This window comes from Salmo salar, chromosome 20 (assembly GCF_965601325.2).
Source record: "Salmo salar chromosome 20, fSalSal1, whole genome shotgun sequence".
NCBI classification, from domain to species: Eukaryota; Metazoa; Chordata; class Actinopteri; order Salmoniformes; family Salmonidae; genus Salmo; species Salmo salar.
Genome location: NC_138310.1, coordinates 60,228,558 through 60,255,489, shown reverse-complemented (window position 1 = coordinate 60,255,489; position 26,932 = coordinate 60,228,558). Strand labels below are relative to the sequence as shown.

The 26,932-nt window shown below is 45.3% G+C and overlaps 1 protein-coding gene across 1 annotated transcript; it reads left to right on the top strand.

Moving 5' to 3' along the window:
• The first annotated feature begins 455 nt into the window (after positions 1–455).
• On the top strand, positions 456–26,932 carry LOC106581007 (short transient receptor potential channel 4). Its single transcript, XM_045703718.2, has 16 exons — positions 456–1,032; positions 1,595–1,782; positions 2,271–2,489; positions 8,208–8,348; positions 8,569–8,745; positions 9,142–9,342; positions 14,131–14,316; positions 14,467–14,617; positions 16,763–16,902; positions 20,040–20,183; positions 20,480–20,652; positions 21,324–21,519; positions 22,389–22,583; positions 23,423–23,464; positions 23,773–23,862; positions 24,055–26,932. The coding sequence occupies exons 2-16, from the start codon at positions 1,624–1,626 to the stop codon at positions 24,634–24,636; spliced, it is 2,796 nt and encodes a 931-aa protein (XP_045559674.1). The 5' UTR covers positions 456–1,032; positions 1,595–1,623; the 3' UTR covers positions 24,637–26,932.

Below are 26,932 nucleotides of genomic sequence, written 5' to 3'. Positions count from 1 at the left end.
TTATTTACAATATTAAGTTCCCTCAGGAATGTTCCTCAGTCCCCCCTTTTCCATCCTCTCTGTTCAGTCTTCCTAACCCTATCCAGAGGCTCTAACTAAGCCATCACAATTCTCTTAGTTGTACTTTATTCAGATGGAGCCTAATGAAGTTATTGAAGTGTCTGGTTCAGCATAATGTTGTTCACAACGTCAGCTAAACCAACCTCTTATTACAAATTCAATGCCACATGTTACACCTCATGAGATATTTCAACCTCGTGTTTTTCTCCTCTAAATGTATTGTAAAAGGTTTGCTTAAATTAGAAAAGGATCGTTGAGTTTAATTTGCAGTGGTTTGTATATTCCTTGCAATGTTGCCATATGTAATGTTGTCTCTGGCTGGAACAACCTTTTACGTTAAATTATAAAATAAATTAAACCAATCAATCAATTCACATGGACATGCATCTCAAAGGAAGATAGCGGATTGCGCTTCTGTATTATTCCTGCATGTTTTTCTTCTGCGACCATACACACTCCTACTGAGTCACGAGATGCTCCTGCAGTCTATCAACGGAAGAGCGCGCGAAGCTGGAGGCAGCGAAGAGGATGCGTGCGTCTCCCGTGGACTTCATTGCGTGTTTGGGAATGTTTTTAACTAGGGTGGATTTCCTACACTTGAACAAATAATTGTTTCCCAAGATCACACCTACTGAATTGAATGGTTATGAGTCCCGAGAATTATCATGGAATTGTTGGAAATTCTGGAAAATTATTTTTTTTGCAACCATGTATGATCGCGACCAGAGAGGAAGACAGTACCAGCTTGCTCTAATTATAACGTTGTTGCTTTAGGTTACATATTCAGTATAGGCTACTTCTGTCAACTGAAATACCCAAAGGAACAAGGTGGAATAGTTTTTCTTCGTCCTATTTCTGTCCTGCAACCCACAGAAGACCTGCTGTAGTAGGCCTATGTGTGTCAAGCAATGGAACAGAAGTGTATAGGTTTTTGACAATCAAATGTCAGTTAAAACGTACTGGACTGAGACGGTAAGTTTAGCTGTGTATTTGTGTTTGTATAGTATATTGACATTGATGGGATGATCTACAAACAGCCACATTGAACGTTTGTGGATATGAATGGTTTCAACAAATTCAGTTATTACCAGCAGTTGTTATCATATTCATTTTAAAATCAACTAAGAAATATTTATATTATCCAGCAAATGTATGTAAATGCTTTGCTGACTTTGTTGTTAGCCTCTTGATTTTTGTTGATTTAGATTCTGCTGGACTTTTTCTTTACTGCCAAGAACGTTGAATTAGTCAACCTGCCCTCAGGGCAATTAGTAAGATTTGGTATGTAAATCTGATCCAGTCCATTGCAGTGGCGGTTCTAGACCATTTCAACTGGGGGGGCCAAGCTGGGGCCAGTTGTACTGTTAGAGGGGCCAGTTACATTAGACGTTATTGTTGTCATATCGTTTTCTTCACTGCATTGCAGGCATTAGCAGGCAAAAGACCATGTTCATAATCATCATCGTTGCCACTGTCTAATAACGGATGTAAAAATAGCAAAAATTAGTTATGTAAAAATAATTTCATACTCCAGGTGAGTGAGATTGCCTAGCAGTAGCAGCGATGTCTCGACTGTACTACAGGAGGACAGACAACTCCTCCTACAGGGACAGGATCGCTCTGAGGATTGTCAGGGCCGAGTCTGAACTGTCTGGCCTGGAAAGGAACTACCTGGGAGCAGTGGAGAAAGGAGACTACGCCTCAGTCAAACAGGCTCTAGAGGTAGGGATGAGGTTGGGATGAAGGGAGGAGAGGAAAGGAGGAGGGAGGAAGGAAGGGAGGGGATGGAGGAGAAAGGAGAATATGCGCCTCAGTCAAACGGGCTCTGGAAGTAGGGAAGAAGGAAGGAGAGGGAGAGTTGATGGAGTAAGGGGGAAGGGAGGGAGAAAGAGGTGGAGAGTGGGAGGAAGGGAGGGAGGGGGGAGAGAAGGGAGAGAGGGAAAGTATACTATACCTCCCTCCAACAAGCTTTAGAGGTTGGGATGGAGGGAGGAGAGGGAGGGAGGGGAGATGGAGGGAGGAATGGAGAGAGATGGAAGGGAAGGGAGGAAGGAAGGAATGGAGGGAGAGAGAGGGGAAGAGGGAAGGGTGGGAGGGAGGGATAAATAAGTCTCAGTTCAAGTACAACATCAATAAACATGATACAATTTGTTATCATGATACCATATAACAAAGTAAACATCCGTTGTCATTCCCTCTTCCACCTGTAGGAGGCAGAGATCTACTTCCGGATCAACATTAACTGTATAGACCCGTTGGGCCGCACAGCTCTGCTGATCGCTATAGAGAATGAGAACCTGGAGATTATAGAGCTGCTGCTCACCTATAACGTGTACGTCGGTGACGCTCTGCTACACGCCATCCGTAAAGAGGTGGTGGGGGCCGTGGAAATGCTGCTCAACCACAAGAAGCCCAGCGGGGAGAAACAGGTAGAACAGTTACAGAGTGCTTCCCAAATTGCACCCTTTTCTTGAGTGTTGGCTATAGTCACTTAGTGGAGGGGTTCACCTGCATACAGCACAACACACTGTCCTTGTGTTATCACCTACATACCAATAGGCTACCTGCTTTACAATCAGATTGGTCTTGAGAAAGGCCTTAGACCAGACATGTCGATATAGAACAGTCTCTACTATATGCCCTCTTGTTGTTTTCCTGTGCTTTACACTACCCCATCCCCTCCCAGGCACATACTCATTCCTATAAGGATTACTTCAAACCTATTTTATTTTTCATGGAATAGATCAGCAATGAAATTAGCAGATTTGAGTCTATTAAATAACATTACTTGCATCACTTCTAATCCCCCCCCTTTTTTATATAATGCCCCAACCCCCCTCTCCCCTGGTTAGGGGACTCAGTGGAAAACATTAACATTCAACCCTAACTGAAAGCTACAAGGAGAAAATGTACATGTGCAATTTAGAAATGTTTCTCCATGCTATTACACACTGTATATATGCTTCAGCACAGTGTCTCTCTCTTCTGCACATAATTCCCTTTTCACTTCTCTCTCTGTATGTGTTGGTCTACTCTAATTAACTGGTTCTCTCAGGACTGCAATGAGATACGCTACTCTGGGCAATTTACACATTTTCTCCATACACTTGCACTCTGGATATTTGAACCATCATTCTTACTATATATTCTCCACAGCATCTCTTCTCTCTCTGTGTTGATCTTGGTTGCATCCCAAAATGGCACCCTATTCCATATTTAGTGCACACAACCCTACAAGCCCTTATCAAAATGAGTGCACTATTTAGGGAATATGGTGCCATTGAGACTTAGCCATGAACAGGTGAAAAGAGGTATGATAAAACAGACAGGGGGTCCCTTAGGTTTGAAAGAGAACGCTTTACTCTGCTCATCACTTTATTTAAACCACTAAACAAGATCCTCCTCACCACATCTCCTAGCCCTCCTTGTGATTCCTCTGTTTGCAGTCTGTTTACTTATACACTCGCTTCGCAATATGTTAATCATCTGATTTACATGTCTGTGGATCACTATAGCAAACGAGTCAATAAGCAGGTACTGTCTTTCATTTGTATAGGCTACTGTATTTTTCTGATGTGTGTGTACTGTGATACATCTGTAGCCTATTGAAGACATCTTATTATGTGAAACTGAAAAGGTTACATGATCTCACCAGTCCTAAGGGCAGGCACGCAGTCAGTAAGAAAAGGATAAGGTGCACAAATATATTTTTCTAAGTAATGGTAGTGATGGTAGAATAAATAAACATGTTGGGAAGATAGGCAAAATGACTTACAAAAACAAACAAACTAGGAGCAAAAATGTATTTCCCCGGTGCGGCAGGTAACCTAGTGGTTAAGAGCCTTGGCAGGTTGCTGGTTCAGTGTCCTGTATGCTCTGAAGGGGAGAGTAAACATATGTGGGTGGGGAGCGAGGGAGCTCCAAGAAGCAACACACAAGGACACGGTCAAAGCATTAGAAATAAATGCTCAAACTGAAGGAAAATAACTTAACTCGAATTACATAGATAATTGGGCACTTGCGAACAAGTATTTAGCAGCGGTGCACATGTTAAAAACAGTAACAATATTGGCATGTCATAATTAGGCCTAACTCAAGGGTGCATAACTGAGACCGGGGCTGTGGCCATCACAGGCAAAACTCTTCCTAACAAAGGATACAATATCTAGAATTATGATATTAGGCTATTTAAACTCAACCGTTTATCTTGAAAAAATATATTTTATTGTGACTATTACTCTTGTTTGCAGAGGGCCAAAAATAGAACGTGAAATGTAACCGGAAGACATACACAGTCCTGAAATGCATACAACTTTATCAAAATACACTGTGCATTATCAAGGGTACATATATGATTCAGCTAGTTTTAAAACATGTAACAGAACAGAATACAGTAGGTCTGACACACACACACACACACACACACACACACACACACACACACACACACACACACACACACACACACACACACACACACACACACACACACACACACACACACACACACACACACACACACACACACACACACACACACACACACACACACACCATTACAGAGAAAGCATATGGGGGCTGAACACTTCTCAAACACATTTTCAAAGACGTCAAAGAAAACTCCCACAGCCCCAAAGCTGCTCTGAAACACTTTGGATTCAACTGAGACCCTTTTAACTAGATGGACAAGAACTCATAGAGCCTCCCATTTGGTTAGCTATTGAGACAATGTCTACATACACCATACAGTATTACATCTGAGTTAGGATTCTGTCCCTCCATCAGATGGAGAGAGAGAGAGGGAGAGGAGTGTAATAGAAGAGTGTATTTACACCCTCTCATCTTTCTATCAGAGGAGACCGTTGTGTCTCTTTTTCTCCACCTCTCTTTCTCCATCTCTACTGTATCTCCACCTCTATTTCTCCACCTCTCTTTCTCCACCTCTCTTTCTCCATCTCTACTGTATCTCCACCTCTATTTCTCCACCTCTCTTTCTCCACCTCTCTTTCTCCATCTCTACTGTATCTCCAACTCTATTTCTCCACCTCTCTTTCTCCATCTCTACTGTATCTCCACCTCTATTTCTCCACCTCTCTTTCTCCACCTCTCTTTTTCCACCTCTCTTACTCCATCTCTACTGTATCTCCACCTCTATTTCTCCATCTCTCTTTCTCCATCTCTACTTTATCACCTCTATTTCTCCACCTCTCTTTCTCCATCTCTACTGTATCGCCACCTCTATTTCTCCATCTCTCTTTCTCCATCTCTACTGTATCTCCACCTCTATTTCTCCATCTCTCTTTCTCCATCTCTACTTTATCACCTCTATTTCTCCACCTCTCTTTCTCCATCTCTACTGTATCTCCACCTCTATTTCTCCATCTCTCTTTCTCCATCTCTACTGTATCTCCACCTCTATTTCTCAACCTCTCTTTCTCCACCTCTCTTTCTCCATTTCTAGTTCATCTCCACCTCTCTTTCTCCACCTCTCTTTCTCCATCTCTTCTGAGGGAGATTAGAGATAATGATAGTAAGGTCAGACTCCATCTCAACAGCATGACCTAACTGGCAGCGATGCTAGTCATTGTTTCAACATCACTTTGTTATGCAAACTCATCCTCTGGACCACACGCATGCATGCACACACACCATCAGGAGCATCAGGAATCAATGACAAGAAGACCTGTGGTTTACGGGAACATCACTTAGATCTGAGTTGTTGTGATAAGGGGAACAGTAATGTAATCCTGTTAGCTAGTATTTCCTCATACTGTAAGTGAAGTGGTCACTCAAGTGCCTCTTTCCTTATTAGCTCCTCCCAGAGGGAGACCAATCAGACTGTGGTTGTCCCAGATGGCCCCCTATACCCTATATAGTGCACTACTTTTGACCAGAGCCCTATGATGGTGCCATTTGGGATGCATACTAAATGATTAGACCCTGTTAATCAATCAATCAATCAAATTGATTTATAAAGCAGATGTCACAAAGTGCTTTTACAGAAACCCAGCCTAAAACCCCAAACAGCAAGCAATGCAGATGTAGAAGCACAGTGGCTGGCTAGGAAAAACTCCCTAGAAAGGCAGGAACCTAGGAAGAAACCTAGAGAGGAACCAGGCTGTGAGGGGTGGCCAGTCCTCTTCTGGCTGTGTCCGGTGGAGATTATAAGAGTACATGGTCATTAAGGCAAGATTATTCTTCAAGATGTTCAAACATTCATAGATGACAAGCAGGGACAAATAACAATCATAGTGGTTATAGAGATATCCTGGGACAGGGCTAACCAGGCAGGATATAGCCCCACCCACATTGCTAATGCACAGCCCCCACACTACCAGAGGGATATCAACAGACCACCAACTTATTACCCTGAGACAAGGTGGAGTACAGCCCACGAAGAGCTCCCCCACCGCAAGAGCTCGAGGGTGCGGAAAACCAGACAGGAAGATCACTTCAGTGACTCAACCCACTCAATTATAGTATAGCGATACTCAAAAGTTATGCACCCCTCCTAGGGACGGTATGGGAGAGCACTAGCAAGCCAGTGACTCATACGGTCAGAGGCAGAGAATCCCAGTGGAGAGAGGGGAGCCGGCCAGGTAGAGACAGCAAGGGTGGTTCGTCACTCCAGTGCATTGGTGTTCACGTTCGCACCCCTGGGCCATACTTCACTCAATCATAGGACCTACTGAAGAGATGAGTCTTCAGTAAAGACTTAAAGGTTGAGACCATACCATAAAAATTAACCTAGGAGAAAGCCTTGCCTCCAGCTGTTTGCTTAGAAATTCTAGGAACAATAAGGAGTCCATGCAATGTTTTGTAGGTTATCAGTAAAACCTTGAAATCAGCCCTAGTCTTAACAGGAAGCCAGAGGCGGGCACTGGAGTAATATGATAAAAATGTTGGGTTCTAGTCAAGATTCTAGCAGGCGTATTTAGCACTAGCTGAAGTTTATTTAGTAGAACATTGCGGAAGTCTAATCTTGAAGTGACAAAATCATGGATCAGCATTTCTGCTTAATGTTTTGACAAAAAGCTTCAGATGTTTGCAATGATGAACATATTTTTTATATGTTTGTCAAAAGAGAGATCAGGGTACAGAGTAACAACGAGATCCTTCATAGTTTTATTTGTGATGAGATTAATTGTCAGATAAACCAGCAGATCTCTTTGTTTCTTGGGACCTCTGTTTTGTACGAGTTTAAAAGTAACAAATGTGCCGCCATCCACTTCCTTTTGTCTGAAACACAGTCTTCCATGGTAGGCAATTTTGGGGCTTCCCCATGTTTCATCGAAATGTACAGTTGTGTGTTGGTATGGTGTTTCCAAATGACATCACCAGGAGGTAGCACATACAGTGCATTTGGAAAGTATTCAGACCACTTCCCTTTTTCCACATTTTGTTACGTTACAGCCTTATTCTAAAATACCTTAAATTAAAAATGTTCCTCATCAATCTATACACAATTCCCCATAATGACCAAGCAAAAACAGTACATTTTTTTATTTTTGCAAATGTATATACATAAACCCAATCTAACATCTCTGGAGAGACCTGAAAATAGATGTGCGGCGACACTCCTCATCCAACCTGACAGAGATTGAGAGGATCTGCAGAGAAGAATGGGAGAAACTCCCCAAAAACAGGTGTGCCAAGCTTGTAGCGTCATACCCAAGAAGACATGAGGCTGTAATCACTGCCAAAAGGTGCTTCAACAAAGTACTGGTTTGAATACTTGTGTAAATCTGATATCAATTTTTTTTTCTTCTTATATATTTGTAAAAATGTCTAAAAGCCTGTTTTTACACACACACACACACACACACACACACACACACACACACACACACACACACACACACACACACACACACACACACACACACACACACACACACACACACACACACACACACACAGCTACTTCTCAAGTAAAACCTAAGCCATGTACCTCTATTGTATTGGTTCATAACGAAACATTATGGTATTGATATTGATAATACTACAATGTTGTTATTAATTAAGTTTTGTCTAATTCAGTTTTCTTCTTCAATCAATATCTGGATTGAACACATATCTTCTCTCTTGCCATCATCATCCCTATCTGACTATAACCCTTATTTATCTCTGCCCCGCCCTCCCTCCAGGTTCCTCCCATTCTTTTGGACAAGCAGTTCTCTAACTTTACTCCTGACATCACACCCATCATCCTGGCAGCTCACACCAACAACTATGAGATCATCAAACTGCTGGTGCAGAAGGGGGTGTCCATGCCCCAGCCGCATGAGGTGGGTCTGAATCTGGATATATGCTACACTGTGGTGTAGTACTATGGTAAATGATTAAGTACTACATGCTACAGTATGATATAGTATGTAATGTAGTACAGTACAATAGTCACAGCAGGCTACACTACCCTATGCAGTATGATACAATAGTAGAGTACAGTATGATAGTTACAATACTGCCCTTCCTCCACTAACTCTCCAGTACTGGTGTGTGTTCCAGGTGCGCTGTAACTGCATGGAGTGCGTGTCCAGCTCTGATGTGGATAGTCTGCGTCACTCCCGCTCTCGTCTCAACATCTACAAGGCCTTGTCCAGCCCATCACTCATAGCTCTCTCCAGTGAAGACCCTTTCCTCACAGCCTTCCAGCTCTCCTGGGAACTACAGGAACTCAGCAAGGTGGCTTTTTTAACAGATATTTGCTTATAGTTAGTTAATTTTATTAAATTGAGGTGGAGAACGAGTCAAAGAAGAGTGAGGAGTTGTCTCAGCAGTGTAAGTACTTTATAAGCAATTTATGGACTATGAATTGACTTTATCCTTTTCATTCTTATGTGGAACATAAGACCTCCACAAGAGAGTGCACTGACGCCCATCTTCTGCCTGTTAGGAAATGCACGGTGTTGTATGACAGTGTTTATTTGTGCTCGACTTTTAACTAACAGTTTATTCCTGTTTCAGGTGGAGAAATTGTTTCTGTCGGAGTATGAGGAGTTGTCCTAGCAGTATAAAGGTTTTATAAAGAGTTTTTAACTAGTTTATTGATTGTTAACTAACAGTTTCTGTCTGTTTCAGGTAGAGAATGAGTTTAAGTCGGAGTATGAGGAGTTATCTCAGCAGTGTAAACAGTTTGCCAAGGACCTGTTGGACCAAACCAGGAGTTCCAGAGAACTAGAGCTGATCCTGAACTACAGAGACGACATCAACCCTCTACTGGATGAGAACACCAACGACCTGGCCAGACTCAAACTGGCTATCAAATACACACAGAAAGAGGTAAGCCATAACCCATGTTTCCTCAGGAAGCTGTGTTTATTGTCGTTTTACTGCATGTTGAAGCTCAGCCAGGTGGCTCTCCCTCCCAATGTCTTTAGTACAGCTGAGGGTTTCACATGTTGTATTTCAGTGGATAAAGCATGAAGCTAATGTCTGCTGTTATCTCTAAGATAGGATTTAGAAGTAGTAGATGGCCGGATTGGGGTGGAGACTTCCTATGTGAGTTGTACTTCTGTGGTAATCACCAGGTTGTGTCTGAAAATGGCATCCTTCCTTAGTGAAACAACACATTACTGGAGCTATCTCAGTCTGCTGTCCAGTCCCTTGATGGGAACGTAATGAAACATAATGATAAAGCAATACGGATGCTACTAATAGGATAATGTTTGCTTGGAATACTAACTCACAATACATCTAAATTACACAGAAAGCAGCATGATGCACAGGAAAACAACAACCTTGGCCACGTCCTATATGGCACCCTATTCCCTAGTACAGTTATGAAATGGAAGTTGTGAAATGTTGCCCCCTACTGAGTAGAAGGGGACACTGCATCTGTACTCACGTAGAGAGTGAAGATGACTGAAAACTGCAGAAAAAACACACATTCATTGCTTATTACTTTTAACCCTTTCCATGAGACGGACATTTACAGTATGGCACTGCTGAAAATACGCAACATGCTATATCCTTTTAGGGTTAGGGATAGAACAGAGATAAGACTCAAGTCTCCACAGAGAGACATTTATAAGAACTCCATGTTCCTGTTTGAAAGAGTGCCTGTCCGTCAAATCTGTTCCTCATGAAACATTGTTATGTTTTTCTCTCTGGGAGATTTGATTGAACCATCTGCGCTGCTCTCTCTGTGTGACGGTGAGGTTAATCTCAGTCTAACAGAATTACAAACAAATTACAACCAAATGGATCCCCATCACTTAGAGCAGGGCATTGTGGGGGATGAGGTCATCAGTGAGGTCATGAGTCAGAGAGCGACTGAGACAGAGAGTGTTTTAGATGGTACCTGAGACAGTCAGAGTGTTCCTTATCAAACCTTGTAAGCAGAGGCAGATCTGAAAGAAATGCCCTTTTCACACTACTGAGGCTAGTTGAGCCAAACTGTAATGGTCTCATAACACATCCACCACAGTTCCTGGAACTGTGCTGACAAGGACAATATGAAGAGAAAGCATCTGGCGCAGAGCAGTACAGTGTGTGAGGAGGATATTAGAGAGGAACAAAGATGCCAAGGAGGGACACTTGGGACCAGGCCAGGGACAGCTGGTAACACTCACCAGAATGATCAGGCACATTAAGGTCATTAACAGCTGGAGGTGCTGCTGGACTAAACCAAACTAAACATTTAATGTAATCTGGGACCTTAGTTGACCTCCTCCATTAGCTGAGTGTGTTTACTGCTGTGCCTAACTGTCTAACTGTCAGTATGCTGTATGCTGTACACAACTGTCCAACTGTCCGTATGCTGTATGCTGTGCCTAACTGTCTAACTGTCAGTATGCTGTATGCTGTACACAACTGTCTAACTGTCAGTATGCTGTATGCTGTACCCAACTGTCTAACTGTCAGTATGCTGTATGCTGTACCCAACTGTCCAACTGTCAGTATGATGTATGCTTTACCCAACTGTCTAACTGTCAGTATGCTGTATGCTGTACCCAACTGTCCAACTGTCAGTATGATGTATGCTGTACCCAACTGTCTAACTGTCAGTATGCTGTATGCTGTACCCAACTGTCCAACTGTCAGTATGCTGTATGCTGTACCCAACTGTCAGTATGATGTATGCTGTGTCCAACTGTCTAACTGTCATTATGCTGTATGCTGTGTCCAACTGTCTAACTGTCAGTATGCTGTATGCTGTGTCCAACTGTCTAACTGTCAGTATGCTGTATGCTGTGTCCAACTGTCCAACTGTCAGTATGCTGTATGCTGTGTCCAACTGTCTAAATGTCAGTATGCTGTATGCTGTACCCAACTGTATAACTGTCAGTATGCTGTATGCTGTACCCAACTGTCAGTATGCTGTGTCCAACTGTCTAAATGTCAGTATGCAGTATGCTGTACCCAACTGCCAAACTGTCAGTATGCTGTATGCTGTACCCAACTGCCAAACTGTCAGTATGCTGTACGCTGTACCCAACTGTCAGTATGCTGTATGCTGTGTCCAACTGTCCAACTGTCAGTATGCTGTATGCTGTGTCCAACTGTCAGTATGCTGTATGCTGTACCCAACTGTCTAACTGTCAGTATGCTGTATGCTGTACCCAACTGTCTAACTGTCAGTATGCTGTATGCTGTACCCAACTGTCTAACTGTCAGTGTGCTGTATGCTGTGCCTAACTGTCTAACTGTCAGTATGCTGTATGCTTTACCCAACTGTCTAACTGTCAGTGTGCTGTATGCTGTACCCAAATGTCTAACTGTCAGTATGCTGTATGCTGTACCCAACTGTCTAACTGTCAGTATGCTGTATGCTGTGTCCAACTGTCCAACTGTCAGTATGATGTATGCTGTACCCAACTGTCCAACTGTCAGTATGATGTATGCTGTGTCCAACTGTCCAACTGTCAGTATGCTGTATGCTGTACCCAACTGTCCAACTGTCAGTGTGCTGTATGCTGTACCCAACTGTCTAACTGTCAGTATGCTGTATACTGTACCCAACTGTATAACTGTCAGTATGCTGTATGCTGTACCCAACTGTCTAAATGTCAGTATGCTGTATGCTGTACCCAACTGTCTAACTGTCAGTATGCTGTATGCTGTACCCAACTGTATAACTGTCAGTATGCTGTATGCTGTACCCAACTGTCTAAATGTCAGTATGCTGTATGCTGTACCCAACTGTATAACTGTCAGTATGCTGTATGCTGTACCCAACTGTCTAACTGTCAGTATGCTGTATGCTGTGTCCAACTGTCCAACTGTCAGTATGATGTATGCTGTACCCAACTGTCTAACTGCCAGTGTGCTGTATGCTGTACCCAACTGTCTAACTGTCAGTATGCTGTATGCTGTACCCAACTGTATAACTGTCAGTATGCTGTATGCTGTACCCAACTGTCTAAATGTCAGTGTGCTGTATGCTGTACCCAACTGTCTAACTGTCAGTATGCTGTATGCTGTACCCAACTGTCTAACTGTCAGTATGCTGTATGCTGTACCCAACTGTCTAACTGTCAGTATGCTGTATGCTGTACCCAACTGTCTAACTGTCAGTATGCTGTATGCTGTGTCCAACTGTCCAACTGTCAGTATGATGTATGCTGTACCCAACTGTCTAACTGTCAGTATGCTGTATGCTGTACCCAACTGTCTAACTGTCAGTGTGCTGTATGCTGTGCCTAACTGTCTAACTGTCAGTATGCTGTATGCTGTACCCAACTGTCTAACTGTCAGTGTGCTGTATGCTGTACCCAAATGTCTAACTGTCAGTATGCTGTATGCTGTACCCAACTGTCTAACTGTCAGTATGCTGTATGCTGTGTCCAACTGTCCAACTGTCAGTATGATGTATGCTGTACCCAACTGTCCAACTGTCAGTATGATGTATGCTGTGTCCAACTGTCCAACTGTCAGTATGCTGTATGCTGTACCCAACTGTCCAACTGTCAGTGTGCTGTATGCTGTACCCAACTGTCTAACTGTCAGTATGCTGTATGCTGTACCCAACTGTATAACTGTCAGTATGCTGTATGCTGTACCCAACTGTCTAAATGTCAGTATGCTGTATGCTGTACCCAACTGTCTAACTGTCAGTATGCTGTATGCTGTACCCAACTGTATAACTGTCAGTATGCTGTATGCTGTACCCAACTGTCTAAATGTCAGTGTGCTGTATGCTGTACCCAACTGTATAACTGTCAGTATGCTGTATGCTGTACCCAACTGTCTAACTGTCAGTATGCTGTATGCTGTGTCCAACTGTCCAACTGTCAGTATGATGTATGCTGTACCCAACTGTCTAACTGCCAGTGTGCTGTATGCTGTACCCAACTGTCTAACTGTCAGTATGCTGTATGCTGTACCCAACTGTATAACTGTCAGTATGCTGTATGCTGTACCCAACTGTCTAAATGTCAGTGTGCTGTATGCTGTACCCAACTGTCTAACTGTCAGTATGCTGTATGCTGTACCCAACTGTCTAACTGTCAGTATGCTGTATGCTGTACCCAACTGTCTAACTGTCAGTATGCTGTATGCTGTACCCAACTGTCTAACTGTCAGTATGCTGTATGCTGTGTCCAACTGTCCAACTGTCAGTATGATGTATGCTGTACCCAACTGTCTAACTGCCAGTGTGCTGTATGCTGTACCCAACTGTCCAACTGTCAGTATGCTGTATGCTGTGTCCAACTGTCCAACTGTCAGTATGATGTATGCTGTACCCAACTGTATAACTGTCAGTATGCTGTATGCTGTACCCAACTGTCTAACTGTCAGTATGATGTATGCTGTACCCAACTGTCTAACTGTCAGTATGATGTATGCTGTACCCAACTGTCTAACTGTCAGTATGATGTATGCTGTACCCAACTGTCTAACTGTCAGTATGATGTATGCTGTACCCAACTGTCTAACTGTCAGTATGATGTATGCTGTACCCAACTGCCCAGGCTTGCTTAAGATGTGCCTGTTTTCGTGTCAGTTGTTTGTCAATGTGGAGTGGAAAGCAAGTGAGAGAATAGTAAACATTGTGAAGTTGCATTAGACACACGTCTCCCCCCCCCCCCCTCTCGTTTCCTCCCTCCCTCCATCTCCCTCCTCCAGTTTGTAGCCCAGCCCAACTGTCAGCAGCTGCTTGCGTCTCGTTGGTACGATGAGTTCCCTGGATGGAGGCGTCGTCACTGGGCAGGGAAGTTCCTAACCTGTGTCTTCATCGGCCTCCTCTTCCCCCTCTTATCCCTCTGCTACCTGGTCTCTCCTAAGAGCCGCTATGGACTCTTCATCAGGCAAGTAGCCTAGAGGTTAGATAGGCAGGCCAGCAACCGGAGGGTTGCCAGTTGAATCCCTGGTCTGATGGGAAACATCTGTCAGGAAGCTGAAGTTGAATTTCTGTTAGACATATTGGACAATAAAGTAATCTTCTTCTTCATCATTAGGAAGCCCTTCATCAAGTTTATCTGCCACACAACGTCATATCTCACCTTCCTGTTCCTGCTGCTGCTGGCCTCCCAGCACATCGTCTCTACAGACCCCAACAGACAGGGGCCGCCTCCTACGGTTGTGGAATGGATGATACTACCCTGGGTACTGGGTAAGAGTGTGTGTGTGTGTGTGTGTGTGTGTGTGTGTGTGTGTGTGTGTGTGTGTGTGTGTGGTGTGTGTGTGTGTGTGTGTGTGTGTGTGTGTTTTACGTGCGCAGAGTTGCACAACATGGTTGATCAAGAAAGGAAAGACTTGGACACGTGCTTCATTGATACATAACAACTCCACAGAAGGCCAGCTGATAATAGAGTCCTTTGAGACATACCAAGTAGACTGCTATTGATGTTAGTTGATGACAATTCTGACAGGAAATGGTGGAAACCAAGCTTGTGTTTCAGCCAAATACTCTATCTACCGTTTACACCTGGTTTTCATGCATTGAACACACACTGCATTGCAAGACAACCCAGCCCATGTGTGTCCTATGTAACTTCCATTATGGTGCTCTGTTCAGTGCAACCGCATGGCAGGATGCATGGGCTTGCTACCTGTTCATACCTGTCTACCTGTCCTGGATCACAGCTTAATATGGCAAATGCATCACCCTCGATCGCCAAGCGATGCAGAGGGTAGCGTGGACACCCCGGTACATCACTGGGGCCGAGCTCCTTGCCATCCAGGACCTCTATATCAGGCGGTGTCAGAGGAAGGCCCGAATAATTGCCAAAGACTGCAGCCACCCAAGCCATAGTTCACTCTGCTACCGTCCGGCAAACGTTGCCGGCACATAGGCTCTTGGACCAACAGGCTCTGAGACAACTTCTACCCCAAGCCATAAGACTGCTAAATAGTTCATTAATGGTTACCCAGACTATATACACTGACCCTATCTTGCACTGACTGTATGCACACTCACACACAAACTACTATGACACTCTCACACAAAATCCACACACATTCACATACACTACACACGCACACACACGCATACCGAAAACACAAACACACATACAGATGTAGGATCTTAATTTGAGCCAGTTTGCTACAGCAGGAAAAAAATCCTGCAGCACCATGAAATGTGAATTATTACGTGGATTATAATTAATGGACATTTTGGTAGGGGTTGATACATTTTTCATTAGGGCAAACTTTAGAAGCCTAGTTAAAACTCAAATACACTACAAGTTTGCATTTCCTGCTAGGCAGGAACATCCTCAGAAACAAAAAAGTGATACAGTTAAGATCCTACATTTGTACACACACATGCATACTGAATCACTCTACCCTGCCTTGTACATATCTACCTGAAATACTGGTATGATCTGGTACTGGTACTCCCTGTATATAGCTCCACATTGATCTGGTACTGGTACTTCCTGTATTTAGCTCCACATAGATCTGGTACTGGTACTTCCTGTATATAGCTCCACATAGATCTGGTACTGGTACTCCCTGTATATAGCTCCACATAGATCTGGTACTGGTTCTCCCTGTATATACCTCCACATAGATCTGGTACTGGTACTCCCTGTATATAGCTCCACATAGATTTGGTACTGGTTCTCCCTGTATATAGCTCCACATAGATCTGGTACTGGTACTTCCTGTATATAGCTCCACATAGATCTGGTACTGGTACTTCCTGTATTTAGCTCCACATTGATCTGGTACTGGTACTCCCTGTATATAGCTCCACATTGATCTGGTACTGGTACTCCCTGTATATAGCTCCACATAGATCTGGTACTGGTACTCCCTGTATATAGCTCCACATAGATCTGGTACTGGTACTCCCTGTATATAGCTCCATTCTTGTGTATTTTATTCCTCTTGTGTTACTAATTAATTGTTATTATAATAGTTTCACTCTGCATCATTGGGAAGGGCTCGTAAGCAAGCATTTCATGGTTAAGTCTACACCTGTTGTATTTGGCGCATGTGGCAAATACAATTTGATTTGATTTTAACACCTGAGGAATGTGGCTCTAGATCAGAGAAGTGAAACAGACATGCCTGTCGGGCATCAGACAGGCATGACAACCCTAACCCTAGGACTGCGTCCCAAATGGCACCATTTTCCCAATTTAGATCACTACTTTTGACCAGGCCCCCATAGGCCCTCTTCAAAAGTAGTGCACTATGTAGAGGATAGGGTGAGTTACATAGGGCTCTGGTCAAAAGTAATGCACTTTGTAAGAGATAAGGTGCTATTTGGGACATACCATAACCTGCTGGTCTGTTCTCTGTCCTGTAGGCTTCATCTGGACAGAGATTAAACAGATGTGGGATGGAGGGTTCCAGGACTATATCCATGACTGGTGGAACCTCATGGACTTTGTTATGAACTCTCTGTACCTGGCTACCATCTCTTTGAAGTTCGTTGCCTATGTCAAGGTATGATGGTTGTTGTGTACTAGATAATATGAAATACGCTTGAATAAATTGCACAACGAGCTCTTGAAAATACAACCAGCTTACACTCAGGCTTCATTTAAATGAATAGGAGCGCCTCACGCTTGTCAAAAGTTGTCCGGTGGAGCAGTCTTACTGGACAAACTATGGAATGCCGCCTCGCTGTCTCGCCCTCACTCCCACAGTAGACTCTGACCTGTCCCCTCCATCTCTCCCTCTCTCCCACAGTAGACTCTGACCTGTCCCCTCCATCTCTCCCACAGTAGACTGACCTGTCCCCTCCATCTCTCCCTCTCTCCCACAGTAGACTCTGACCTGTCCCCTCTGTCTCTCCCTCTCTCCCACAGTAGACTCTGACCTGTCCCCTCTGTCTCTCCCTCTCTCCCACAGTAGACTCTGACCTGTCCCCTCCATCTCTCCCTCTCTCCCACAGTAGACTGACCTGTCCCCTCCATCTCTCCCTCTCTCCCACAGTAGACTCTGACCTGTCCCCTCCGTCTCTCCCTCTCTCCCACAGTAGACTCTGACCTGTCCCCTCCGTCTCTCCCTCACTCCCACAGTAGACTGACCTGTCCCCTCCATCTCTCCCTCTCTCCCACAGTAGACTCTGACCTGTCCCCTCTGTCTCTCCCTCTCTCCCACAGTAGACTCTGACCTGTCCCCTCCGTCTCTCCCTCTCTCCCACAGTAGACTCTGACCTGTCCCCTCCGTCTCTCCCTCACTCCCACAGTAGACTGACCTGTCCCCTCTGTCTCTCCCTCTCTCCCACAGTAGACTAACCTGTCCCCTCCGTCTCTCCCACAGTAGACTCTGACCTGTCCCCTCCATCTCTCCCTCTCTCCCACAGTAGACTGACCTGTCCCCTCTGTCTCTCCCTCTCTCCCACAGTAGACTCTGACCTGTCCCCTCCGTCTCTCCCTCTCTCCCACAGTAGACTGACCTGTCCCCTCCATCTCTCCCTCTCTCCCACAGTAGACTCTGACCTGTCCCCTCCGTCTCTCCCTCTCTCCCACAGTAGACTGACCTGTCCCCTCCATCTCTCCCTCTCTCCCACAGTAGACTGACCTGTCCCCTCCATCTCTCCCTCTCTCCCACAGTAGACTGACCTGTCCCCTCTGTCTCTCCCTCTCTCCCACAGTAGACTGACCTGTCCCCTCCGTCTCTCCCTCTCTCCCACAGTAGACTCTGACCTGTCCCCTCCGTCTCTCCCTCTCTCCCACAGTAGACTCTGACCTGTCCCCTCCGTCTCTCCCTCTCTCCCACAGTAGACTGACCTGTCCCCTCTGTCTCTCCCTCTCTCCCACAGTAGACTGACCTGTCCCCTCCATCTCTCCCTCTCTCCCACAGTAGACTGACCTGTCCCCTCTGTCTCTCCCTCTCTCCCACAGTAGACTGACCTGTCCCCTCCGTCTCTCCCTCTCTCCCACAGTAGACTCTGACCTGTCCCCTCCGTCTCTCCCTCTCTCCCACAGTAGACAGACCTGTCCCCTCCATCTCTCCCTCTCTCCCACAGTAGACTGACCTGTCCCCTCCATCTCTCCCTCTCTCCCACAGTAGACTCTGACCTGTCCCCTCCGTCTCTCCCTCTCTCCCACAGTAGACTGACCTGTCCCCTCTGTCTCTCCCTCTCTCCCACAGTAGACTCTGACCTGTCCCCTCTGTCTCTCCCTCTCTCCCACAGTAGACTCTGACCTGTCCCCTCCGTCTCTCCCTCTCTCCCACAGTAGACTCTGACCTGTCCCCTCCATCTTTCCCTCTCTCCCACAGTAGACTGACCTGTCCCCTCCATCTCTCCCTCTCTCCCACAGTAGACTCTGACCTGTCCCCTCCATCTCTCCCTCTCTCCCACAGTAGACTCTGACCTGTCTCCTCCGTCTCTCCCTCTCTCCCACAGTAGACTCTGACCTGTCCCCTCCGTCTCTCCCTCACTCCCACAGTAGACTGACCTGTCCCCTCCATCTCTCCCTCTCTCCCACAGTAGACTGACCTGTCCCCTCCATCTCTCCCTCTCTCCCACAGTAGACTGACCTGTCCCCTCCGTCTCTCCCTCTCTCCCACAGTAGACTGACCTGTCCCCTCCGTCTCTCCCTCTCTCCTACAGTAGACTCTGACCTGTCCCCTCCGTCTCTCCCTCTCTCCCACAGTAGACTCTGACCTGTCCCCTCCATCTCTCCCTCTCTCCCACAGTAGACTGACCTGTCCCCTCCGTCTCTCCCTCTCTCCCACAGTAGACTCTGACCTGTCCCCTCCGTCTCTCCCTCTCTCCCACAGTAGACTCTGACCTGTCCCCTCCGTCTCTCCCTCTCTCCTACAGTAGACTCTGACCTGTCCCCTCCGTCTCTCCCTCTCTCCCACAGTAGACTCTGACCTGTCCCCTCCGTCTCTCCCTCTCTCCCACAGTAGACTCTGACCTGTCCCCTCCATCTCTCCCTCTCTCCCACAGTAGACTGACCTGTCCCCTCCATCTCTCCCTCTCTCCCACAGTAGACTCTGACCTGTCCCCTCCGTCTCTCCCTCTCTCCCACAGTAGACTCTGACCTGTCCCCTCCATCTCTCCCTCTCTCCCACAGTAGACTGACCTGTCCCCTCCATCTCTCCCTCTCTCCCACAGTAGACTCTGACCTGTCCCCTCTGTCTCTCCCTCTCTCCCACAGTAGACTCTGACCTGTCCCCTCTGTGTCTCCCTCTCTCCCACAGTAGACTGACCTGTCCCCTCCGTCTCTCCCTCTCTCCCACAGTAGACTCTGACCTGTCCCCTCCGTCTCTCCCTCTCTCCCACAGTAGACTCTGACCTGTCCCCTCCGTCTCTCCCTCTCTCCCACAGTAGACTGACCTGTCCCCTCTGTCTCTCCCTCTCTCCCACAGTAGACTCTGACCTGTCCCCTCCGTCTCTCCCTCTCTCCCACAGTAGACTCTGACCTGTCCCCTCCGTCTCTCCCTCTCTCCCACAGTAGACTCTGACCTGTCCCCTCTGTCTCTCCCTCTCTCCCACAGTAGACTGACCTGTCCCCTCCGTCTCTCCCTCTCTCCCACAGTAGACTCTGACCTGTCCCCTCCGTCTCTCCCTCTTTCCCACAGTAGACTGACATGTCCCCTCCATGTCTCCCTCTCTCCCACAGTACAGTGGCTTCAGGGCCAGGAACGAATGGCAGATGTGGCATCCTACCCTGGTAGCAGAGGCTGTGTTTGCCATTGCTAACATCTTCAGCTCCATCCGCCTCATCTCTCTGTTTACAGCTAACTCCCACCTGGGACCTCTACAGGTCAGGATTATCATCCAACTGCGTTTCTGTCATTATGTCCAGGAGCAGTATGTATTAAGCATCTTAGAGTAGGACTGCTGATTTAGGATCAGTTTTTCCATTTAATTTGCAATGAATAATGTTACATGGTCAGGGGAGGCCCTGATCCTATATCAGCAATCCTACTCTGAGAAGATTGGTACATATGGCCCCTGATCTGTAAAGCACTTTGAGCTGCAATTTATTGCATGAAAGGTTCTAGTTGAAGATGATGATGACTATGATGATGAATATGATGATAATCCTCATTATTCCAGATCTCTCTGGGCAGGATGCTGCTGGACATCCTTAAGTTCCTGTTTATCTACTGCCTGGTGCTCCTGGCCTTCGCTAACGGGCTCAACCAGCTCTACTTCTACTACGAGACAGACGAGGGACTGAAGGGATGCAAGGGCATCCGCTGCGCAACACAGAACAACGCGTTCTCAACGTTAGTAAAGACCATGCATTATAATGTGTTTGTTTGTAACATATTAAAGTTTTGGTTGGGCTACAACATTCTGGTAACGTTCCCAATATTTCCAGAATCAGGAGGCAATTATCATTTTTGTAATTTAGACAGATATGTATGTTTTGACAATTACCTGGATTAGAGCAAAAGTAGAATGGCAGCCTTTTATGATAAATTGACTATTCTTGTAAATCCTGCTTACCTTACATATTTAGAAATATAACCCTCCCTCTCTCATCCCTTTCTCTGTCTCTCTCTCATCCCTTTCTACTCTCTCTCTCTCTCCCTCTCTCATTCCTTTCTCTCTCTCTCTCTCTCTCTCTCTCTCTCTCTCTCTCTCTCTCTCTCTCTCTCTCTCTCATCCTTTCTACTCTCTCCCTCTCTCTCTCTCATCCCTTTCTACTCTCTCTCTCTCCCTCTCTCATCCCTTTCTACTCTCTCTCTCTCTCTCACTCTCTCATCCCTTTCTACTCTCTCTCTCGCTCTCTCATCCCTTTCTACTCTCTCTCTCTCTCTCTCTCTCTCTCGCTCTCTCTCTCTCATCCCTTTCTACTCTCTCTCTCCTCCATTTTCTACTCTCTCTCTCTCTCTCTCTCTCTCTCTCTCTCTCTCTCAACCCTTTCTACTCTCTCGCTCTCTTTCTCCTTTAGGTTGTTTGAGACGCTCCAGTCGTTGTTCTGGTCTATCTTTGGGTTGATCAGTCTGTATGTGACCAACGTGGAGGCAGACCACCAATTCACAGAGTTTGTAGGGGCCACCATGTTTGGAACCTATAATGTCATCTCTCTGGTGGTTCTACTCAACATGCTGATCGCCATGATGAACAACTCCTACCAACACATCGCTGTGAGTGAAACCCTAACCTTAACCCTAACACCACCCCCAGCCATGATGAACAACTTAACACATCGCTGTGAGTGAAACCCTAACCTTAACCCTAACACCACCCCCAGCCATGATGAACAACTTAACACATTGCTGTGAGTGAAACCCTAACCTTAACCCTAACACCACCCCCAGCCATGATGAACAACTTAACACATCGCTGTGAGTGAAACCCTAACCCTAACCCTAACACCACCCCCAGCCATGATGAACAACTTAACACATTGCTGTGAGTGAAACCCTAACCTTAACCCTAACACCACCCCCAGCCATGATGAACAACTTAACACATCGCTGTGAGTGAAACCCTAACCTTAACCCTAACACCACCCCCAGCCATGATGAACAACTTAACACATCGCTGTGAGTGAAACCCTAACCCTAACACCACCCCCAGCCATGATGAACAACTTAACACATCGCTGTGAGTGAAACCCTAACCCTAACACCACCCCCAGCCATGATGAACAACTCCTACCAACACATCGCTGTGAGTGAAACCCTAACCTTAATCCTAACCCCAGCCATGATGAACAACTCCTACCAACACATCGCTGTGAGTGAAACCCTAACCTTAATCCTAACCCCAGCCATGATGAACAACTTAACACATTGCTGTGAGTGTAACATTAATCCTAATCCTAACCCTAGCCATGATGAACAACTCCTACCAACACAACGCTGTGAGTCTTACTCTATCACTGGAATGCAAAATCATTCATTCATTCACTTGTTTGTTTATGAGTCCAACCTGTCTGCTGTCATTTAATATCACACAGTTTTGTTCATATCACTTGTTCAGATGCTTAGCATGTGTTGTTTCTGTTCAGGATCATGCAGACATTGAGTGGAAGTTTGCAAGAACCAAGTTGTGGATGAGTTACTTTGAAGAGGGGGGGACTCTGCCTTCTCCATTCAACATCATCCCTAGCCCCAAGTCAATCTGGTACTTCATCTGCTGGATCAGGAAACACATCTTCAAGATCACCAGGGCCAAGAAAACAGAAACATTTGGAACCATAGGGGTGAGGATGAAGTCTCTAGTCTACATTAACAGTACTTTTACTGAACAGTAGGGTTGCAAAATTACAGTCATTTCCCCAAATTACCAGGTTTTCCAGAAATCCTGGTTGGATGATTCCCGTATTTCATGTTTATTCCCCTCTGATTCTGGGAATCTTCCAACTAGGATTTCTGGAAGACCTGGGAATTTGGGAAAGTTACTGGAATTCTGCAACTCTACTGAACAGCTTACAGTTGAAACTTCTACTCCTTCTCTTCTCTAGTCTCAGTGGGTGGTTCACAACGAATTATCATGAATGAAATGACCTGTTCTTCCCAGAATGGTTAGACGTGCATCATGAGACATAACTGTTCTGATAGCATCAGAATGGTTAGACGTGCATCATGAGACTTAACTGTTCTGATTGCATCAGCAGTTAGAAGTTAAAGGGATAGTTTGGGATTTTGGCAATGAACCATTTTTATGTCTCTGCATTCAGTATGAAGGAAGTTAGAGGTAGTTTCACAAGCCAATACTAACTAGCATACGCGCTAGCTTAGCAAAAAAGTCGTAGCCCAAAGACGGGAAGTCTTTTCATACAGCTAGTTAGCATTGGCTCACAAAACTACCTCTACCTTCCTTCATACTGGATTAAAATTGTATCCACGAGTTCATCTGACTCTGGAGAAGAAGATAAAGGGCTTCATTGCCAAAATCCCAAACTATCATTTTAACAGGAATGAATGGGCAGGTGATGACAGAGCTAGCTGGCCAGCTCTCTACCAAGCAGGAAATCACATTAACTGATTAGTAATGCTGCCTGGTGTGCTCTTGGAGTAAATTAATGTTCTTCTTTTGTAGAGACGGGCTGCTATAAACGTAAGAATAAACCACCAGTATCAGGTATTTATGTGTTTCTTTTTTCAATATAAAATTCATTATGTTTCAGTTTTCAATGTGTTTCATTCTGTAGATGCACATATTTTGAACTTGATTTTTCTGAAATGGCACCCTATTCTCAATATAATGCACTACTTTTGACCAGAGCTCAATGGTAGTGCACTATAGTATATAGGGAATAGGATGCCATTTGGAACACATCCCTGTACCTGTCCACTCTCAGGATGATGCTTTCCATATTATCTCCAGAAGTTGTTGTTGTGGGTGTATTTGATAGGATTTTATCAACCTGTGGACTGTGTTGTTTTCAGGAGGTTTTGAGGAACCTGGTGAAGAGATATGTAGCAGCCATGATCAGAGATGCCAAGACAGAGGAAGGACTGACTGAGGAGAACTTTAAGGTAAGGTTTGGTTTCCTCTGACATTACACATTTATTTACATTTGTTTCTCTATCCAGCACCAGACAGGGACTACAGAAGAACAATAAGCATTGTTTCTAACTCCAGCAATGAATGTTGATTAACGTGCACTGTCCACTGTAAATGTCATAAATAGATAAACAAGTTGTATGTGTGTATGTTTCTTTCCCCAGGAGCTGAAGCAGGACATCTCCAGCTTTAGGTATGAAGTCCTGGGGATGATGAAGGGGAAGGTGGGGCCTGGGGGTGGGGGCGTGGCTCTAGCAGGAAGTAAACCCAGTGAAGAGGCAGGGGCCTCCATTCTGGTCTACCCTGACCACTCCTTCAAGTACTCCCCCAAGTTCTCAACAGCTAAGACCAACATGTTTCCCGACACCACGTCCATACTCCAGCAGAGGGTAGCCCCTTCCTCCACCTCCTCCTCCACATCCCCTTCCACCTCTCAGGGCTTGAACCGACTGGTCAACGGCTCTGTGGTACCCTCTTGGGCCTCCACTGACACCTCCTCCAACCCCACCTCCTCCACTCCCATCTCCTCTTCCTCCTCCACTCCCATCCATGCCTCCACCAAAGACAAGCTGGCCAGGAAAGACTTTCCAAAAGACATCTGTGACTTTGGGCTCTACTCTGTGTCTGAGGAGATGGGGGAGGCTGACCTGGAGGTGCTGGACTGTGATGGAGAGAAGGAGGAGCAGGGTGGAGCGAGGGAGAGGATGTGTACAGAGAAGGAAGAGAACGAAGGGAGGGGAGAGTGAAGAGAGAGAGTCCATGTTAAAAAAGACTGTTGAGGATGAGACTGATACGTAGAAGGACTTACCGTATCTCACATAAGTGAGTACACCCCTCACATTTTTGTAAATATTTGAGTATATCTTTTCATGTGACAACACTGAAGAAATGACACTTTGCTACAATGTAAAGTAGTGAGTGTACAGCTTGTATAACAGTGTAAATTTGCTGTCCCCTCAAAATAACACGACACACAGCCATTAATGTCTAAACCGCTGGCAACAAAAGTGAGTACACACCTAAGTGAAAATGTCCAAATTGGGCCCAATTAGCCATTTTCCCTCCCTGGTGTCATGTGACTCGTTAGTGTTACAAGTTCTCAGGTGTGAATGGGGAGCAGGTGTGTTAAATTTGGTGTCATCGCTGTCACACTCCCTCACACTGACTGGTCACTGGAAGTTCAACATGGCACCTCATGGCAAAGAACTCTCTGAGGATCTGAAAAGGAGAATTGTAGCTCTACATAAAGATGGCCTGGGCTATATGAAGATTGCCAAGCCCTGAAACTGAGCTGCAGCACAGTGGCCAAGACCATACAGTGGTTTAACAGGACAGGTTCCACTCAGAACAGGCCCCGCCATGGTCAACCAAAGAAGTTGAGTGCATGTGCTCAGCGTCATATCCAGAGGTTGTCTTTGGGAAATAGACGTATGAGTGCTGCCAGCATTGCTGCAGAGGTTGAAGGGGTGGGGGGTCAGCCTGTCAGTGCTCAGACCATACGTCGCACACTGTATCAAATTGGTCTGCATGGCTGTCATCCCAGAAGGAAGCCTCTTCTAAAGATGATGCACAAGAAAGCCCGCAAACAGTTTGCTGAAGACAAGCAGACTAAGGACATGGATTACTGGAACCATGTCCTGTGGTTTGATGAGACCAAGATAAACTTATTTGGTTCAGATGGTGTCAAGCATGTGTGGCGGCAACAAGGTGAGGAGTACAAAGACAAGTGTGTCTTGCCTACAGTCAAGCATGGTGGTGGGAGTGTCATGGTCTGGGGCTGCATGAGTGCTGCCGGCACTGGGGAGCTACAGTTCATTGAGGGAACCATGAATGCCAACATATACTGTGACATACTGAAGCAGAGCATGATCCCCTCTCTTCGGAGATGCTCTCCTGATGTTCGCAGGGCTACTCCTGCCCCCCTCCAACCAAGCCTCCACATGCCCTGTCTGCCACTGCAGCTGGAAATCCAGGATTGGGCTCCACTACCACCAAAAGACCAGAAGTAGGGCCTAAAGAAGATTGTTTTTCTATGCAAGCGAGTAAGACCTTTAGAAGCAACATGTTCTTGCAAGTGAAATCCCACAAGAGATGCTATACTGTACATGTAGGGGAGAGTGGTGTTAAAAGATGCTTAAACTTATTTAAAGACAAAAAAAGTGATTGTAATTGTGTTAAAGTTAGACATGGTTTTAAAAAGTTAGTGTTAATATTTCATTCAGTACAGAAATTTGAAGGTGGCTTAACTTACCCTGTCCCATGGTTCAACTTACCCCGTACTCTGGGTAAGTTGTGCAAAGAGACAACTTTTTTGGTACAAGCTATGTTTTTAAAAATACTGTTTACTGGAATTCTGATTATTTCCAGGGATACACAACATCCTGAAATATATGTAGATATCTTTGTTAGAAATAATATTATATTTCCCTTGACGGAGTGATACTGAATGAAAAAAAAAAAAAAATGGCTCAACTTACCCCACTCTCCCCTACAACTGAATGTTGACATGGCTTAGCTTGTGAAATCCAGTTCCTTAGCGCTTAGCTTTTGTGAGGAATTCCCCATGTTCTTACCATATGATGCTATACTCAGTACTGACAGTAACACTGCGTACTAACTCAGCTCCCAGCATGCCATTGTTAACCTTAAAGGGGAAATCTGAGATTGGTACATCCATTTGTGCATATTTTGGGTGGCTTTTTATAGATCTGTTTATGAGGGTTTTTTTTTTTCTTTAGGCCCATCCCTCAGCTTTTTATTAAAACAATTGGCGGGGTTACCACTGTTTTTTTTAGAATCCCAGATTTGCTCTTTAAGTTAATATACTGGGACTCTCAGCATCCCATTGTTAACCTTAATGACAGTACTGCATTCACATATGAAATATTGAATTATATTCTGATTATGTAAATTGATTAGATATGTATAATTTCTGAGGGAGTGCTAATGTTGCCAGTATTTTTATTGTATATTATTTTTGGCATTCATTCAAGCTCCAGAGGGCTATACAACATGAATCAATAAACATGTTTTTAACATAAA

What these genes read in the sequence shown, in the direction of transcription:
- LOC106581007 (XM_045703718.2), top strand. Translation starts at nt 1,624, where the DNA reads ATGTCTCGACTGTACTACAGGAGGACAGACAACTCCTCCTACAGGGAC. An exon ending in CAGTCAAACAGGCTCTAGAG is followed by an intron (nt 1,783 to 2,270) that starts GTAGGGATGAGG and finishes TTCCACCTGTAG; the next exon opens with GAGGCAGAGATCTACTTCCG. An exon ending in TCAAATACACACAGAAAGAG is followed by an intron (nt 9,343 to 14,130) that starts GTAAGCCATAAC and finishes TCCCTCCTCCAG; the next exon opens with TTTGTAGCCCAGCCCAACTG.